Source organism: Notamacropus eugenii, chromosome 2, assembly GCF_028372415.1.
Source record: "Notamacropus eugenii isolate mMacEug1 chromosome 2, mMacEug1.pri_v2, whole genome shotgun sequence".
In the NCBI taxonomy this organism is placed as follows: Eukaryota; Metazoa; Chordata; class Mammalia; order Diprotodontia; family Macropodidae; genus Notamacropus; species Notamacropus eugenii.
The window spans coordinates 350,411,296-350,431,053 of record NC_092873.1 but is presented as its reverse complement, the minus strand read 5'-3'; the positions used below and the strand labels follow the sequence as shown (position 1 = coordinate 350,431,053).

Here is a 19,758-nt window from a genome sequence, read left to right as displayed (position 1 = left end):
ACAATGAAAAGAAGGGTGTACCACTACACCCCAAGAAGTGACAGGGATACTGCTTCTTGTGACCTTGTTCTATGCTGGCCCTGAGTCATAGAACATATGGGGTAAGACTGTGGTGGTGGGAACACAGGAATGAGAGAGGAGGATCATGGGTAACCGAGCGTGGGGGCAGTAAGCAAGCAGATCAGCAGGGCCAGGGGAAGAGAGAGAAAGACTCTGAGCCTGGGGAGAAGTGCACCCCCCAAGCTCCCACCTCACCCTTGTCCAGCTCCACAGGGAATAGTTCCAGCCTTTCCACCCGCTTCTCCAGCTCATATTCAGCTGAAGCTGCCATGGGATCCACATCCTCATTACGACGATCATAATCTTCATTGGAGTATGTGCTGAACACCTGGGCATAGGAAAGAGGAAGGTTGGAGGGGGGCAGGGAAGGAGGGATGGGGCTAGAGGAGGATTAAGGCTTGGCCTAGGGTAACACAGGGTGGTGACCAAGGCTGAGACAGCAAGCTGCTCACTCCTCCTTCTCCTCTCTCTGGGCACATTTTCCTCAGGCCCATAACATCCCCTACCTATGTGGACTTGGGCAAATCACTTGGCCTCTCTGAACCTCATTTCTTACTCTGTCAAGCAATGAAGCTTAACTACATGGTCTCTGGCTCTAATGAACAATGAAATAAGCCAGAGATTGAAAACCAGTCAGACCCAGAAAGGTAGTAACAGAGAGAAACCCAGAGACAGAGATAAGAGAGATATGGGAGAGAAAATCATACAGGATGGAAAATGAAGGAGAAATAAAAGGGCAAGAAAAAGGGGGGGAGGAGAAGAAGGATGGGAAAACACAAGAGGAAAATAGAGATGAGTATGGAGGGAGCCAGATGGGGAGAAAGAGGAGGGGAATTGGGTGTGAGACGGGAAAGGGGGAGGGGAGGGAGAGAAGAGCAGGAAAGAAATGGATAAAGAAAAGGAGACACAACAGGAGACAGAAGCCAGAGAGGACACAGAAGAATCCTGTGTCTGTCTGTAACCTGATTTCTGGGGAATGGGGAGAAGACATTGGGGGGAGGGGAGGCAAAGGGGAAAAATTCCAGGCCTTCTGCCCCCCTTTCTTTTTAGTGAGAAGGGCTTTTCTTCACATGATCATAGTGGCCCAAGCTTTCTTTAGTTGCACTCTCCAGTGCCCACATATCAGGTCACTGAATTGAGACTGTCCTCATTTGAGTCTGAAAAAACAAAAACACCCCCCCCCCCCAAAGAAACCCCTAACAACACACATTTTCTTTTGGCACCTCCCACAGGGATCTCTTCCACTAGGAGAGAAAAAGAACATTCAATATCCTCCCCAATCCTCCCCCCATCTCCCTACATCCCTATAACCAGATATTGCTTCACCAGTAGTGCCCATGGGCATGACTAGAGAGTGAAGCCTGAACTTCTTTAGTCTCACTAGGGTACCATAAAATGTTCCAGTCTACCCAATGGGTCATGCCACCTGAGGCTCTGTAAAGAATGCCTGATTGAAAGCACCAGAACCAATGCCACTGTCCTAACTTAAGAGAAGCTTTGAGGAATCCAAGGAGCTCTAAACAGCCTCTCCAAAGGGTGTCCTTTCTGCTCCCAGAAGATATAACAGACACAGAGCAGGGACAGCGTCTTTAAGGGTTCTCAGCACTGCAAATGCCAGCCCCATGCAGGGCACATTCTGCGAAAAGGTCCCCATCTTTGGGCCTGAGGTGTGGTGCTTGTGTGGGTGTCCACAGTAGCAGATTAATGAGGATCATTTTGGAGATGGTGGCATTTTCATGCTTCAGTGCTTCTAACGACAGGTTGGCACCATTCAGTGCCAAGTGGGGGCGAGGGGTGGGGGAACTGAGGCCATCTGACAGCCTAGGCTAGTGGGAGGGGAGTACTAGCTTCTCATACTTCCCCCGATGCCCCATAGAAAGCATCCCACCTTCACTCTAATGCCAGGACCAGGGCAATCTCATTTCTCTGCTCAGTGGAATGAGGGCAGTATAGGCACCCCTGAGTCCTCTGCTCTGCCAGTCTTCCACTCAACTGTGAGTTGGGGGATGGGGACAAAGAGTCACGGAATGTTAGAGCTGCAGGGACCTTTAGAACAAAGGATCTTAGAGCCAGCCCATCTATTACAACCTTCTCATTTTACAGAAGTGGAAACTGAGGTCTGAAGAGGGGACAGAACTTGGGTAGCTAGTGACAAAGCTGGAACTAGAACTCAGGTCATTTTGGCAGATTAAGCTCCAGGGACCAGCTATGGGTGGGGATGCTTTAAACCAACCTGTGCATATCTTTCCATTCTTGTCTTCTCACTTCCTAATACTCACCCTATGGGAATGGCTACCAGTCGCCCAAATGGGTCTACTCACAGTCCCCTTCCCCTCCCCCCAAGCAATAACGATAACTAATGTTTATATAGTGCCATCAAAGTTTTAAAAGTGCTTTTTATTCCAATTGGGCCTCACAAAAGGTAAGATTTATTATTAGACCTATTTTACAGATGAGGGAATGAAGGCTCAGGGTGATTTTTCCAGGGTCACATGAGCTAGTGAGAGTCAGAAGCAAGATTTGAACTCAGGTGTTGCTGATAGCAAGTCCGACTGGTGAGTTATTCATTCCACCGCAGTCTCTTAAATTCAGCTCCTTGCCTTTGCTCACACCCAAACCACCCAGGCCAGGCCTGTCCTTCTCCTCTCTTTCCTATCAAAAACCAAACCAAACTTTGAAGGCTCAGCTCCAAATTCACTATCTCCCAGAAGCCTTCTCAGCTCACCTAAGCCCACAGGGATCTCTGGCTCCTCTGAATCCTACACCATTCATTGTCTGCACCTCACACTCTGGCAGGCACTTATCACACTGCTGCTTTGTCAAGTTAGCTATCTTCCCATGGGGTGTGTGTGTCTTATCTCCCCAATGACAGGAGCTGGAGTCTTGTGTTTCTCTCGGCCTCAGAGGGGTCTGGTCCAGCCACACAGCCATCCCATCTAAGCCAGGTAAATGCTTGTTGACTGATCCCACCCCCACCCTCCTTCAGAGGTATCAATTTATGGGTCTTATAGCTTTGGGATCCCAAGTATCAAAGGGTTGTCAATGTCCCTGGAGAATGGGCTGGGGGAACAAATCCCCAACATCAGAGTTTCAGGTGGAAGAGCATGAAATCCCCCCAAAAGTCGTCATAGAACAGAAACCATTTACAACTCACACTTACACAAGTCTTTAATCTAAGGTCTCAATTATAGTCAGGTTTTCTAAAGGTCAAGGTTAAAAGCCTATTAGCCTCTCAAAGTCACAGGTTTCAAGGGGCTCTAGCCAAAACATTTTTTGGGTGCCAAAATATCCTGGAGTAGGACCTAGAGAAACAAGGTCAAACAATTCCTGATAGCCTCACCTGCCCCAAGGGGGTCTTCTCAATGGGTCAGAGGACTCCCTATCTCTTACCTTCTCCTCTTCCCTCTCCCTACCAAGGCTTTATCTCCTTCCTATACCCTGAGAAAAGGACAGCATGGTATAAAGCAGTCAAAAGGTCTGAGTTTTAGGTTTGTCTCTGCCATTAATTGTCTGTGTGACCTTGGGCAAGTCATTTTCCTTCAACTAATCCTGTTTCCTCCTCTGGGAAAGGAAAGAATTGGACTAGAGTGATGTTTCTAAGGTCTCTTCCCAGTTCTGACATTCAGTGACCATAACTTCATCTGGCTGGGGGAGATTTGACTGGTGAAAGGGCTATCAGAGCCTGGACGCTCTGCTCCCATTACCCAGGGGTATGATGCTGGTTCTGATTGTAATTAAGCAATGTGACCACCCACTTTTAACCCTTCCCATTTGAGCCTGGCTGGAAGGGGAGAGCTTAAGGACTAGGGAAGGGAAATTTTGCCTCTCCCAATCCCTAGGGAAGGAAGGGCTGGTCATTGGCCATAAGGTTGTTATGGAAATGATAAACAAACATATGGGGGGGGGGGAGAATGGAATGCTAGCCCCTCATGCCAGTCTAGGAGGGGGAGGGATAGGGAAGGGAAGGCCAGGCACCAAAGTTACTCAAGCCAGAGAATTCTGGAGTCTTAGTTCTAGGGCTAGATCTGGGGGAGAGAGTTCAAAACCATGGAGGAAAGGCAACACCTCTCTTCCTCTGTCCACACACATACACACACACACACACACACATGCACAGGAGACTTCCTAAGTACACTTTTCATTCTCATCTAAAGAATCAAAAGCATTTATTAGGCATGGTAGTGAGCATGGCGGGGAGGGAACTAGGGCTTAAAAAGGGGAATCTTAATGGAGAAGCAGTTCAAGGAGTCCAACTCCCTCCACCCACCTCCTTCTCACTGTTACTGAAAGTGTGGAGCCTCCTAGCCTCAATTTTATCCTCTATAAAATAAAAGGGTAGGACTAAGTAATCTGCAAGATCCTTTTTTTCTAACTCTAACATTCTATTCTGTTATAGGGGGAGAGGGGTTCATTATGATCTCACAAATGGGTGACCCTTGGGGTATCTGTCCTTTTAAATGATTATAAAGAAGGAGGAGGTACGAATCAGACCCCCTCCCTTTGTGGATCATCTCCATTCCCCCATCCCTTTTTTCTTTATATCCCCAGGGAGCCTCACTCTTAGGCCTCCTTAACAGCCCTTCCAATACCCTTCCTGAGACAGACCTCAAGGTCCTCACCCTGGAGATCTCAATCCATCTTTACTAACATCACCAAGGAAAACCCTGATCCTTTAGGAGCTCCAGTGAGGTGGGGGTGAGGGGTAGGTGTGAGGGAAGTCCCCAGAAGAAGAAAGTCCCTAGACCCTATCACCTCCCTACCACCCTGGGAGTCATGTGATCCCACTCCTGAGCTCTCCCTTGGCTACTTCCCTCTTTCACTTCTGCAAAGTTGAAATGGGGGAAATGCTGATTTAGATAGGACAGGAGAAAGCGCTACTTCCTTCTGGCCTCTCCCCTTTTGGGGGAGGGGGAAGAGCGCAACGATCTCTCAGGTTTGTTCCATCTGCCTCTGTTTTGTGTGCCCTCTCCCTTAACTTTGGAGTCTTTTCTAAAGGAGCTCTCAAGCTGCTACCCTCTTCTCCCCATACCCATCCCCCAACTATTCCACTGTCTGCCCCCAGGCTCCCTGAATGAAGGGATTTCTGGGAATGGGAAAAATAATCTGGCATTATCGAGGGCAGGGCATGGACTGCCTGCCCCAGGCAACTGTGTGGGTGAGCAGGAAAGGGAGAGTCACCTCCTCTTCCTCCCTCTCCACCTTCTCCCTCTGATACATAGTAGGAGGTGGGGGAGGAAGGGAAGAGGAGGCCAGCGCGCCTAAGGGGATCTGAAGGATGGCTAACTGTAGATACCCTGACAGCCACCTCCGCTGGAGGGGGATGCAAGAGATGTAGGGCATGGGGAGGGAGACTGGTGCAATGCTAGCCTGATGCCTTCCCTTAAACTCCGACACAAGGCACAGCTTCTTGAGGGAGACTCTGATGAGCTTTGTTTTATCCCATATAAATAGTTCTAACAGAGCAATACCCCCTCCCAAAAATAATCACTTCTGGGTCAGGGCTGCAGGGAATAGCTGGGAGGGGGCAGGGTTCCCACCAATGAGGGAGCTGACTCAACGTGCCAACCTCAGCTGGCAGGGCGGAGGCGGGCGGAGCGCACATGGCAGGGGGTTGGGGGGAGTGGGTGCCAAGGGACCTCACTTACTTGGATGGGTGCAGTGCTGAAATGGATCTTCCGGCTGGGGACCGGCTCCTCCTCCTCCGAGAGCCCTGGGATCTCTACACACCCCGATTCTGGCTCGTAGGGGGGCTCTCCATCTTCCTCTTCCTCGTCGTCCTCTTCCTCCTCCTCTTCCAGCCCACTACCCCCAGAGTCCTCCCCAAGCCCACTATAGGCGCTCACGTCCACTAAGTCCGCTTCGGAGAAGTCCTCCCTCTTGGACTCATCCCCTTCTTCTGGGGCCACTTCAGGCACCCGGCTTCCCCCCGATACCCCTACTCCCCTCTCTGCGTCCCCTTCATCTTCCGGGGCAGCTTGAGCTCTCTGCTCCTCTGGGGGCCCGGCGGGGACCGCTGCAGCCACGGCTCCGTTCTCTAGGGCCGCGTGGACGGTCACCTCAGCCTGGATCACCTCTCCAGCTGCTACCTCGGCCTCCGATTCCCCACTCTCCTCCACCTCCACCGGCTTAATCTTGCGCACCTCCCGGGGTTTGGGGGGCGGGCGGACCGGTGCCGAGCGATGCAGTGGCTGCTGAGGCTGCCCCGGAGGCTGCGGTTGCCCTCCAGGGCCCCGCTCCTTCTCGGTGGGCCCATCACCAGATGGGGCTGGAGGCGTAGGCAGGAAAACCCGAGACCTCTTGCTGACCAGCTTGGAGTTGAGCGGCGGCGCCCCGGGCCCCCGGTGGAGGCCAGACCTTAAGTCCGCCTTCTCGAAGACAGCGCTCAGCTGACTGACGGTCGGGGACACGGCGTCGGTGTCCAGCTTGTCCAGAGCCTCGGTGCTGCCGTTGAAGCGCACCACCACGTCCAGCTTCCGGTCCTGCAGGCTGGCCCGCTCCTGTCTCAGGAGCCGCCGGGTGGCGGCTTCCTTGTCGCCGCCCGGCCCGGCCGCCGCCCCGGCGGGGCTGCGCTCGAACAACTTCCTTGTCTCCTGCAGCCTGGACAGCGGCTGGGGCGGCAGCGCTGGCTGGGGCGGCTGCGCCGGCTTGGAGTCGAAGCGGCTCACCCGCTCCGACACGCTGGTGCCCAGCTTCAGCAGCGCGCTGTGATCCACGTTCTCGTTGAGGCTGCTGGCTCTGGGCAGGGAGAGGCGCACCGAACGCTCAGCCACCCGGGGAGGGGGCTCCGGGGGTCCGGCTCCCCCCGCACCGCTGCTCCCCTCTCCCCAGCCTCCGGGAGGCCCAGCAGTCCCCATCTGGAGGAACATGCTCTTGATCCGGTGGACGTTGGAGCCATATTTCTTGTGATGGGGAACCTTCGGGGCCTCGTCTGCCCCCGGGGTATCGGACGGGGCTTTCAGGGCCTGGATACCAGCCTCATAGGCGCTGCGGTGAGGGGAAGCGCTCCGAAGGGGGCCCCCGGGGCCGCGCGGCTCCGTCTTCATCATGATGGGGGGAGCCGGGTTCGCATCCCCCCTTTCTCTGCTCCTCCTCCGAACAAGGGACCGGCTACTGTCCGGATCCCCTCCCCCCCCCAAAACCCTCCAAGGGGCTCACTCGGATCCGACCCCCCAAAACAAGCGGCCGACCACAGTCGGAGCCCCCCTCCCTCCCCACCCCTCCCCCCGAACAAGCGGCGGGAGGAATCCGGTTCACATTGTAGGCGGCGGTGTCAGCGAGAGACAGGCGAGCAGGCAGTCAGTCCATCCCCCACCCGGGATGGCAGATTCGGATCTCTGGGGGCCGAGGGACCCCGGGAGCCATGGTCCTGCCTCGGAGCTCTTCGAGATTCTTATGCTGCTGTCACTGTTCTCTTGCACAGCCCCAGCTCGGTCCAGGCTCCGCTCCCCCTCTGTTCCGGCCTGCCTGCCTGTCTGCCTGCTTCCCTCCCCCCCAACTCCCCTTTTCCTCTGTCTTTCTCTCCCTCTGCCACAGCCGCTGCTGCCTGAGAACTGAGCCGGTGCCCTTCTCTTAGCGGCCGCTGGGGGACGGGCCCTTCTGGGTCCTAAAGCGACAGGGGTTTCCGGGGACCTGGGCCCCAGTCTCCCCCTCGCAGCGGAACCCTCTCTCCAGGCTTAGAGGGCCAGTCACACTAGTGGATCCGCCCCTTAAACCCCCACCGCCAACACACCAATCAACTGCAAGCCTGTCCATTTCCATCTCTTATTCCAGTCCAGAGACCTGAACACAGCTGCTTCACCCCTTCAAAAAAAAGGGGGCACGCTCGAATTGCTTCTTTGCAACTCCCCCCAAACTCAGAACCTGGGTGGGAAATGAGTATGTCGGAAGGACTTGCTTTTAGGGAGTACCCCTATGCGTCCAGCTCTGGGGGTTGGAGAGAGGCGGAATAGCTAAGAAAACGAGATCCAGTCCGTCTGGATCTGGGTGGAGGGAAAATATCCTCACACTGCCACTCTGACCTTTCAGGCGCCTGCAAAGTGGGATTAAATAGGGTCCCGGTCCTTCTCCCGGATCCTTGGAGCTCCTGGACTGGGCGTTTCTCCAACAGAAACAACAGATTCTTGGAGGTGAGGCCAATGGGCCCTGGAGGTCGGACTCCCCCCCCCACCCCCCACTCCCAGATATCGTTTACTTTTGCCTTTAGAATAGTTGCTCCTAGGCGCTGGGCAAGGAATAAGGATTTAACCCTCTTTCCCACCCCATCCTTGTCTCTCCATCTCTACACCATGCCCCCAGAAGCAGAGGAAACTGAAGTTCGGCTTTAAGAGAAGCCTGGGGGACCCAAACCCTGGGAGTATTGAGAAGTTGCCTTAGTGATACCCCACCCCTGGATACTCTTATCAGTGGATTGAGGTTCTCCACTCCCAGAAAACCTGTTCCCCCTGCTTCATTTTTCCCAGAGCCTAAAAATGGGGCACACGGCGGACCCTAGGACCCAGAAGACAACTCAAGCACAAAGCCTCCCCCCACTCGAGACTGCTTCCTGCATCTCTAGCCTTCCTGCCGCCCTCCCTCCCCTCCCTCCTTCTCCGCCCCCCTTTCCCCTCTTCCCATCCTCCTCCTCCCCCTCAGCACTTCCCACACTCAGGCAGCTGGCCCTGTCCGCCTGGAGAGAAGGGGTGTAGTGGAGTCATCCCAGGGACGGAGGGCCCTCCAGTCCCTATGGAGAAGCTGATTGGGATGAGGGGTGTCTAGGACCCTGGAATCTTGATAACCTGATCTTTGGGGATGAGGAGGAAAGGGTCTGGGAATGCCAGCACAGAAGCAGCCCACAGGACCGAAGCTAAAGGGCATTTGGGGAAAAGCTAGTAGGAACTGAGCTCCAGACTGGAAGGAGACCCTAGAATCTTGTCTCCTGCTTCCACTCTGACCCAGCCTAGCCCAGCTAACCCTGGGAAACAATTGCCGCCCCCTCCTCCGCCCCCCAACGAGAAGGAGGTCCTCGGTGACACTGACTAGACACAGACAGATAACTGGGGGCACCTCTGTTCTTCCTGTATGGGAGGATTCATAGAATGTCAGAGCTGAAAGGTACCTCACAGATCTTAGAACCACAGATTCACTTGCTAGTTTTCTAACCCTGGCCACATCACTTGACCGATGATCCTACTTTCTCATCTATATAATGACAATAATATTTTCACTGACTCCTCTTGGGGCTGTTACTACTACATTGGGTTATTGGAAGGAAAACACTTTGCAAACCTTTAGGTTGTCTTTATGTAACAACAAGAACATAATTAGAGCAACAATAATGGTAATGATGATGATGGGTTTGGAGCTGGGAGACCGTCTTCAAGGTGATCTAATGCAACACCTATTCCTTTTTAAAAAAGATAAGGAAACAAGGCCCCAAAGAGGGAGATTGACTTGTCCAAGAGAACATTGCTAGCAAGGGAATCTATTCATAGGGTCCCTTTCAGCTCTGACATTCAATTAACACCGCCTCCCCCCCCCCACAACAATGGCAAAAATTAGGTTACCTGTGGTCAGGCTAGGACTTAAACCCTGATCATCTGACTTCTAAGCCAATGTCCTTTCCATTTGTTATTGGTGTATCTTTTCGGTTGTATCTACCTCCTCGTAACCCCATTTTTTAGAGGGCATTTTTACTAGAGAGGTTTACCATTTCCTTCTCGAGCTCATTTTATTTTTCCTTTACAGATGAGGAACTGAGGCAAACAGGATCAAATGACTTGTCCAGGGTCACATAGTAAGTGTCTGAGGCTGGATTTGAACTTGGAAGAAAAGTCTTCCTGATTTCAAGCACTGTCCTTTCCATTGTGCCACTGCTTTTCTTGGTGGAAGGATAGAGAGAAGGGTTTGAACCCTGGCTCTTCTTGCAGCCTGGCCCTTCCTAAATCCTAAGATCAGGATTAGGGGCAAAGCTGGAGAAATCTTTAAAAGGACCTACTTGAGGACTTGCCATTTGTGGGTATGGGGTTGAACAGAGCCTCCTATAGTCTTGTGTGAATGGAGTTCTCTGCTTTTATCACCTCCAATTCCAGAAGGGTCAGTCATCTCAAATGCCTAAGGAGCTCTTCCTTGCTTCCGGCTAGATGGGGAAACTGATGCTCAAGGCCTTCAGGGAGAGAGACAATAGCAAAGCCAAGTTGCTAGTTTCCCCTAGCCTCCAATGCCAATATCTCTCCTTTCCTTCTGAACCTTCTCTCTTAACTGGAGTTCAAATATGGTACTGAATTACCAGGATGCCTAGCCTTAGCCTAGTCTGTGAAATGTTGGGGACAAAGCCAAGGTAAGAACTTCAGGATCTAGGGTGAGGTAGAGATGTACCCCCCACTAATATACTGGCCAAATGAAGTCCCAAGAGGACCTGAACAGAATTAATAAGAATTATTTAATGGACCCTTGCTTTGTTGGACTGCTTCCCTCCCCCTTCCTGCCTATTGCATTCAGTATTCTAGAAGAAGCTTTTAGGGAGAGCTAAGTGCTTTACAAGCACTTCTTCCCTAGGGTTGAGAAGGAAGCTGGGTGGGGCAGGAACTACAAGTAGGTGGTGATGGGAAAGCTAGAGGTCACCTCATCCCATCCCCTGCCTCTGATCTAGACCTAAATCTTGATAGTCCTTTCCCCCAGGGAAAGATTCCCCCATGCCCAGATTCTCTTCCTCCACTTTGGGGGAGACCTTTATTGCCAGTTCTTAGTCCAGTTAGGAAATCATTAATGTTCAAACCGTTGCTTTTGCTGCAGTACCAGTTCATTTCTGTTTCTTCAGCCTGCAGAGAAACAGTGCACCATTGTTTCTTGTCATTACTTCTTATTGTTACCTAATCTGTCCTTAAGGAGGCAACTAGGTGGCTCAGTGGATAAAGCACTAGGCCTGGAGTCAGGAAGACCTGAGTTAAAATTTGACCTCAGACACTTACTAGCTGTCACTTAACCTCTGTTAATCCCCTGGAGAAGGAAATGACAAACCACTCTAGTACCTTTTTGAAGAGTCCAACCAGACTGAACAACAAAAGTTGGTCCCTAACAAGTAGTTGTTGAATTAATCTGTAAATCTGTCCTTTCTCTTCCCTGGGAAATTTGCTTCCAAAGCACACTTTTCTCCTATTTACTTTGGTAAAGAAGTTTTGAGTGGTTGCCTTCATTTCACAGATGGGGAAATTGAGAGAAAGACAAATGAAGGTGAAGGTAGAGCCCTCTTCATGGACAATTCACTTGGCACTTTGAAGATCTATACCCATCAGCAATGAGCAGTGTGACTTAGAGAGTGAAAGAAGCTACTTCAGCTGGTGATCACTACCTGAACCTTCAAGTATTTTTGTTCAGTTGTTTTTTAGTCACTGTGTCTGATTCTTCATGACCCCATTTGCGATTTTCTTGGCAAAGATCCTGGAGTGGTTTGGTATTTTCTTCTCTAGCTCATTTTAGAGATGAGGAAACTGAGTCAAATAGGATTAAGTGACTTGTAACAGTTAAGTACCTCAACACACACACAGGGGAGCCTGCTATAGATCTGCATTCATAAAAGGAAAGGCAACTTTTGAGGGGTTAACAATCACTTTAATCAAGCACTTGTATCATTCCTTTAATCAAGCACGTATATCACTCACCTAGTCCAGGGGAATCAGCACCTTGAACTTCAAAGAAAATACAGAGAAATTAAAAGTTATTAGACATGGCTTCCTCTGCCTGAATTCAACAGACAGTTGGATCCTAACTCTCTGACCATACTTACCAGAGAGGGAAGCACGACATCTGGGGTCTTAAAGCCTGAGGGCTTCTTAGCGGCTTCTCAGAGTCCTCATCTGGCACTCAAAACTAAGCCCCAAAGTAAAACCTCACCCTCAGAGTCTTTATGCACTTTTTAGAGCCAGAGGGCATCACATGCCTAGAGAAACAGTGCCTCATTAACAGAAGGCGTGGACCTTTTTATAAATCTTCCCAGGCCCAACAACAGAAGAGAAAGATTCTCCTTAGTCATATTCAAATAGAAGCATTATACTTCTTGATCATACTAAAACAAAAACAACAAAAGGTCCTATTTTACTTGCCATTATACCAGGGTCACACAGAAGTGTCTGAGATGGGATCTGAACTCAGGTCCTCCTGGTTCCAGGACCAGGATTGTATCCATTTTGTCACCTAGGTACCCTCTTCTTAACTATGCCCCTGAATAAAAGGCTACCAGGGGTGCAAAATCTGCAGTCTTGAGGCTACGTGTGGCCTTCTAGGTCCTCAAGTGTGGCTCTTTGAATCCAGATATGACTAGGCTCATTTCAAGGGTGCTTTCTCCTCCACCCATAAATACACATACACTACCACTGTGCATACACATGCCAGCACCCACATCTTTGACTTTCCCTTTTTCCATTCTACTAATTCTTAACCTTGGATAACCCCAACCATCAGCCTTCTGTCACCCTTCTCTAAGTCACCTAGCTTTTCCTGTCTTATTCCTATGGGGATTTCTCTTCCTTTTCTTACCCAGTAAGGACATTTTTCTCTCTTGTCTTTCTCCCTCTTTTTTACTCTCTAAAACCTTCTCTTGTCCATCTCACCCATTTTCCTGACTTTAGCCATCATTTCTATAAGAAGGATGTGGAAATCTCTTTCCCCAGTCCTGATCTTTTTGAACTTCAGTTCAGTGGGATGTTGGCTCACTATTGCTTGCCAAATAAAATGCAAACTCCTTAGCCTGCCATTCAACGCCCTCTATATCAAGGCCCTGGCTCCCTTTAATCTTTTCAGCCTTATTTCCCACTACCTGTACCCATGGACTCTGTACTTCAAGAGGCAAGGTAAATGCAATCTTCTTCATTCTCAACCCGTCCTTTCCCATCTTAGTGCATTTGTACATGTTGCCTCCTCCCATGCTTTGGAATGGATCTTCCCACTACTCATCATCTCAGCCTGCTGGAATCTTCTTTTGTCAAGGTCCAGCTTAGAGCACCTGTCACCTGAAGCCTCCATCGATCTTCTGAGCTAGATGGAATCTCTCCTTTCTCAAATCTTTTCTTCTTTTCTCAATTAAATTTAATGTATTTTCAATTAACAAGTATTTATTTTCCTTCCCTCCCACAACCCCTCCCCACACTGGAAAAACAAAAAGATAAAATTCTTCTAAAGAAAATGCAGAGTCAAACAAAACAAATCAACATATTGTCTATGTAAGAAAAATCTGTCTCCTAGATGTTTCATCCATCAGCTCTGTGGCAGGAGGTGAGGAGCATCAGTCATCATCAACCCTCTGAATCTTCCTCAGATACTCCATCCTCCTTGGTTAAAGGTCTCCAAATTCACTCGATCACATTCAAAGGTATATTATAGTTATCTGTGTATATTTTTTATTCTTCCCTCAATACCACACAGATTGTAAAGAAAGGAAGCATCTATTAAGTGCCTACTGTGTGCCAGGTACTGTGATAACACTTTTTACAAATATTATCTTATTTGAGCCTCACAACAGCCCTAGAAAGGAGATGCTATTATTATTCCCATTTTACAGTTGAGGAAATGGAGGCAGACCAAGGTCACGCGACTGTTAAATGGCTGAAGCCAGATTTGAACTCAGTTCCTCCTGGGGCAGAAGCCTCTCTCCACTATGTCACCTAGCTGCTTCTGAAAGGATTATCCTTTTTTCCCCATGATGCAATTCATTCATTCATTCATTCATTCATTCATTCATTCATTCATGTGAGGGAAAGGGCTCAGATTGGACTTGTGATTTCATTGTTGTGGGAGAAATCTCAACATGAAAACTCCTGCTCCTGGTGTAGATCAGATCTTCAGCTTATAAGTGGCTTGCCCATGTATCTGAGGGCTTCAGGGTCTCTTTTTCTGTCCCCAAAGGCAGCTCTCTATCCATTATACCACAATGCCTCCCATTTTACGCATAGTAGGCCCTTGTCACGTGTTTGTTGAACTGAATTCATTGATTGGTCATTGAGGACATTGGGATTTGGACTGAGGCTCAGGCCCCTTGTTCCCCTTACCCCCATATCAGTATACTTTGTACCTGGCCCCCTCTATTCCCTGCCCCACCCCCCTTCAGCTCTCTACTGCTACTGACTGCATCATTTCTGTGAGGTCAGCAGAAGAGAATTAGATCCCCAGACCTCATCAGGTACATCTCTCAGTGGTAGATCTACTTTGTAGATCCTGGTGGGCTTCCCCCAACTCATCTCCTCTGGCCTTGGTGAGGATGAGCTTGTGTGACCCTCCTACCTTATGAACCTCAGTTTCCTCATTTGTAAAATGAGGAAGGGAAGGGATTGGATGAGGTGACCTCCAAGGGCCCTTCCAGTTCTGAAATCATATACTGCTCTGTTGGGTGGTCAGTCATGGAATCACAGAACTGTGGCCTGGAAGTACTGGAAGGGAGCTTAGTGATTATCTAGGCCAACCCTCTTATTTTATATGTGAATGTGCCTGTCTATGTCTCCAACTGAGTACACATCTTGGAGTGTGTGTTTACCTAAGTCTGAGTTCCTCTTAACATTTTGTCTGAGGCCAAGGGCGATTGTGAGCATGGGCCTCCACCTGGGGAAATGGGTGTGTCCTCATTGGGTGTGGGTCTGAGTCTGAGCATTTGAGGTGGAATAGCAATTCAGATGCATTAAGGCTTTTGGAACACCTGGCATTTCATTTGGGGCAATGGGTTCTTTCTGTATTGTTTGTGAAACGTCTCTCTATTGGATGGCAGAAGCAGTGTGCCACAGCAAACATGGTGCTGAATTTGACCTTCGGGGTAACCTGAGCTCACATCCCAGCTGGGACATTTACAAACTGTGTGACCCTCCGCAATTACTTAACTTTGCTGAACCCGATTTCTTCATCTGTAAAATACTGATGATAATATCTGTTGTACCTACCTCCACAGGCTGGTGGTGAGGCTCCAGTGAGATAATGGATCAATTTATGAATCTGAAAGTGCTATGTAAATGTCAGCTATTATTAGGGTCCCTCCCTTGAGTGGTCCCACTTAAAGAGGATTGGTCAGCTTCTCCCAAAGCTGCTGCCATTCTGGGCTCCGCCCCTGCCTTCAGGACCTGGAATTTTTTTCAATCTTCACAGCTACCTGGGGTGGGGGTGGGGAGGAGGCAGAGAGAGGAACAGAACTCAAGGGAAACTGATCAGGTCCCCATCTAGTAAGCGATGATCGATCGACTCTTCAGTAGATCTTAATATCAGAACACCAAATCCTCCACTGCCTTAACACCTAAATCTTGAGTTACTATTTAGTCTGGAGGCTGAGGAATCTCTATAATGACCCCAGTCCAACCCCTTTCCCTTCTGTAATCCCTATTCTCTCTCCTATTCCCGTTTCTGACATTATAGTCAAGTCCTCCTCATTCCATTTCCCCATCTCAAGATCTGACATATTTATAATATATGCAGGTCTATAGAAGTATACTCACATACCAGATAAGCACACATATATCTGTCCGAGAAGGAAAGGAGTAAGTTTATTAGTGGGACTTCTTTATTTTGGGGGGGAGGGTCAGTGAAGAGAAGAGATTCCTCCAAATCTTCCCTTGTCTATTGCTTAAAAAGAAAGTCTATATTTAGCTGGGTTTGGAGGGACTGTAAAGATGTATTTTGCAAGGCACAGGCAGTGATCGTCAGGCGTGGGAGCCCCACAGATACGGAGGGAGGTTGTGGAAAAAAATGAAATGTAACAATCCTTCCTTGAGCCGGCATTTTCTAAGAACTTACACTCTTTTTTCATTCCCTCCCAAACTGTTAATACATATTTTCATATATCAATTGCGATAGAATATAAAGCTCCTAGACTTGGAAGTCAGAAGGCCTGGGTTCGAGTCCTGTCTTTGACACCTACTAGTTGCATGAATGAATAAAGCATTTAACCTGTCTCAGTTTTCTCCTGTATAAAGTGTGGATTAGAATATTTGCACTAACTATCTCTCAAGGTTGTGGTGATATGAGTGTTCAGTCCGGAGTACTATAATTGGAAGGAATAATAAAGAGAAATTCTACCTTCTTCCCTACCTCAAAGTCCAATTCAAAATTAACCTCCAAGAAACCTTTAGCGATGACTTGCACTTACCTATCTTATAGAGTTCTGTGGAATTATTGGAAATATGGAAATAGAGATTACACATTATTTTCTTGGGAGCAACTCTGAAAGGTAGGCAGGGTAAATATTATTGTGATTTGTAGTCTAGTGCCCCACCAGACTGGGTCCAATCTTAGGCATCTCTGCCACATTAGTCACTCTTTGACTCATTTCAGAATTGCCTCGGGGAAATCTCAGAAAAAGGCTTGTGTCTAGGTTTCCCCCAGATATAAGGATAACAGGGTTTTTGGACTCCAAGCAAACATCTAAGCAAGAGGAGGTAGACTGTGGTTACAGCCCTGGAGCTTGAAGTGCTAAGCCACAGGTTACATTATAAATCTTTTTTTTTACCAATGAAAAGAGTGAGTTTTAGAGACAGGAAATGACTTTTCCAAGGCCACAGAGCTATTAAATGTTGAAACTTACACCTCTGATTCTGAGTCTTATGCCATATTGACCCTAAAAAGAGGATACTTTCACTTCTACAAAAGAATGGTTCCCACCCCCAGATGGGGCTCAGACCCCACAAGGCCTGAGAAGCCAGTGTCTAAGTGGTGAAACTACCAGGACAGTCATTCTTAATATTATCTCTCCAGCCTACAGAGGCAGGTCACTTTTCTACGTCTGTCCAGTGCATATTGATAGAAGGATGATTTTGGCGCTTAGGTTATATTTCCACGGAAGGAGAGGCAGCGTCGTATAATGGAAACTCTGCTACATCTGGTGTTGGGAAAGATCTAGGTCCAAATCTTGCCTATGATCAAAGGCAGGATGCTTAACCTTTCTCAACCTCAGTTTCCTCCTCTGTAAAATGAGAGTAATAATGCTAATAACACCCACACCACTCCTACTCCAGTTGTGGTGAAGTTCAGATGAATGCTAAATTCTTCTAAAACTTTGAAATTCCAGATAAATATCAGTTATTATTAGTATAGGGATAGGAACTAGATATATGATTTCATTAGTATAAGAAATTCCCTCTACCAGTGGAAATGGCACCATCTCTGCTATGAATTAGCAACCAAGAGGGTAAGTGTATCCATTTCCCAGGTAGTCAAAATGTATCAAAGGCCTGACTTGAATCTAGGTCTTCCTGGTACCAAGACCAGCCCTCCATCCACAAGGCCACCCTGCCTTATCATTATAGTTATCTTTTTTATGTTAGATGACTTGCCTCATGACCAGAGCAGGTTAACAACCATGTCTTACACAGTTTTGTTTCCTGCTCTGCACCTAGCATAGTGCTATGCACATAGCAGGTACTTAATAAATACACAATTTGATTAAATTCTTTGGTCTAGACCAGGAACTATCTATTGACATTCAAGGCCCATAAACCGAGCTGGTGGTGGGAAATATTCAGCTTCCCTGGTTCCTTAAGGGAGCTGGTAGCACTCTGCCTGACCCTGGTTTCCCAAAATAGTTTTCTTTTTCTTTGGGGTGGGGCTGGAGTAGAGAGGATATCTCTGAAAACATCAGGCAGGGTGGGAGCAGGAAGGCAAGGAGACACCAAATTCAGCTGAAAGGCCTGGAGAGGTCATTACCTCCATTCCCCTGCCTTGGTGTTCAGAACTCACAGATAACATTCTCTACAACCCTGCTGCCTGACCCCTTGTAGCACAGGCGTAGATCCTGAGTGAGAACAGGTATGGGGGCCCTCTGGTGGCAGATAGGCATCATCACAAGCTCAACCAGTGAATTTAAATATGTAAGGGGAAGAGAGTCTGGGAGATATAGGTACAAAGGGATGTAAAGATACAGTTGAGGAGATAGATTAAAAGAGACAGACTTGGGGAACTCAATGTAGAGCAGCCCCAGAGATGGAGAGATGGATACAGAGTAATGGAGTTAAAGACATAGATACAGAAAGACACTGTTGGGGAAACTGATACAAAGACTCGCAAAAGAGAAGACACAAGAGGTGTAAAGACAAGGGGATAGATATAGAGGAAAAGGCCTGAAATGGGGGTACAGAGAGGCACGGAGAGGGGAAAATTCTTGTAGAGACAGAGACGAAGACCTAGATAAAGGGTACAAAAGGAGAGAGATACATAGGCTAGAGAGACAGAGATAAGGACATACAAAGAGAGAAAGGAGATAAAAGGACTTAAGAGATAAGACAGAGATAGTTTCTAGGAGCTAGCCCAAACTTATCTTCCTTCTCTACCCTCACAGGGTAGAGAATAGGGCAACTCCCCTGTTGCCTCCTTTCTCAACTGCTGTGCAGGAGGGTCCATTCTTTACTTTAAGGTAAAACTGAGGCCCAGACAGGTCAAGAATTTCTCAAACCATTGAAAGCCACATGCTTCTTTAGGGTTTGTCTGACATGGGAGTATTAATGGTAATTCCCACCCAGACTTGGTGTAGTGAGCAAGGAAGGAGGAAATAATCTCACATAAATCCATATGTGCTCTGGAGTAGAGGGTAGGGGCCATAAAAGGTATTAGGTCTGGGCGTCAACTTCCTGGAGGGCATGCATGAGAGCCTCCCTGCTCTTTCTCTTGGAAGTGATAGATGGGGAAGTAGTGGCAGCAGGCCTATCAGTAAAGGTGACATGGTTCCATGGGACTCAAATGGCATTGGTGCGCTAGCGTTGCAACCTTAAGAACACTAAGCATGTGAAAGAGTTCCTCTAAAAATAACAGTGGAGGCTGCAGGAAAAGGATGGGGAAATCACATGCAGTCCAGAGTGAGGGGCAGAGCCTGGTAGTTTTCTTGATGGCATCATGTCTCCTCTGGTCTGGGTACCATTGTGCCCTCTCTGCAGGAGTCTATGAGTGTCTTTTTCTTTCCCTGTAACCCTTTTTTCTTTAATCTTAGATGGGACCACCTCCCCCATTCTCACTCCTGACATCCCCTTTAAGAGATGTGCCCTAGGAAAAAAGCTACCGTCTCTCACCCTCATAGAAGCTGACTCGATGCCAGCCCAAGATGAAAGTTGAATCTTGAATGCCTCTTTTTCCTTCCTCCTTCCCTCTCTCCCTTCCTTCTTCTCTCTTTCTTACTTCCATTTTCTTTCTTCCTTTCTTTTTTCTTAACCTATGAGAAACAAAAGTCTGCAATTTCTTACATAGTACTTGTGACATCTATTTCAATATGCTTTCCTATAGAGTTACAGTTATCATACTTTTAAGAAACTTTGGAATCTTGAACAATGACAGTTGAACTGCCACCCACTTCTTGAGTAGTCAGTGGTGAGGGCATGTTTTAACTTTGATCTATGAGGAACCAAAAAGTGTTAACTGCTATTTGTAAAGAGATTAAATTTTAATTGGTATTTGTCGAGATTGAGTTTTAACTGTCATCTCTAGAGAGACTGAATTTTACTGTCATTTGGAAGAGATTATTGACAGTGAGAGTTTAAAAGAGACTCAGAAAAAAACAAGAGGAAGAGAATGAAGAAAACTTCTTTTCTGGTAGAACTATTTTATATCTTATCTTGTGAAGAAATAAGAAGATTTGAGAGAGAGCTGAAATCATGAGAGTTGAGTGGTGGGACTGTGTTCTATATGTGAAGAGAGATCCAAAGTAGTAGTAGTGGTAAAAGATGAGTCTGGTTTTGCTCTTTCTTACAGCTAAAACATTGCAAATAATGA

At 48.1% G+C, this 19,758-nt stretch overlaps 2 protein-coding genes across 3 annotated transcripts in view; one reads left to right on the top strand and one right to left on the bottom strand.

Moving 5' to 3' along the window:
• PPP1R9B (protein phosphatase 1 regulatory subunit 9B) overlaps positions 1 to 7,198 on the bottom strand; it is a 26,605-nt gene extending 19,407 nt beyond the window's left edge. Inside the window, exons 1-2 of the mRNA XM_072646076.1 lie at positions 5,706 to 7,198; positions 256 to 388 (exon numbers count right to left, since the gene is read on the bottom strand). Of these exons, the coding sequence (XP_072502177.1) occupies positions 256 to 388; positions 5,706 to 7,106 (1,534 nt within the window). The 5' untranslated portion in view covers positions 7,107 to 7,198. The remainder of the gene's footprint in view (positions 1 to 255; positions 389 to 5,705) is intronic.
• The window catches only part of SGCA (sarcoglycan alpha), a 27,326-nt gene continuing 14,483 nt past the window's right edge, over positions 6,916 to 19,758 (top strand). The window contains exons 1-3 of one of the 2 annotated variants that reach the window (XM_072646093.1): positions 6,916 to 7,049; positions 8,086 to 8,186; positions 9,784 to 9,832. In XM_072646093.1, coding sequence (XP_072502194.1) covers positions 9,811 to 9,832 — 22 coding nt within the window. In that variant the 5' untranslated portion in view covers positions 6,916 to 7,049; positions 8,086 to 8,186; positions 9,784 to 9,810. The remainder of the gene's footprint in view (positions 7,050 to 8,085; positions 8,187 to 9,783; positions 9,833 to 19,758) is intronic. The other variant, XM_072646094.1, reaches the window with a different exon arrangement.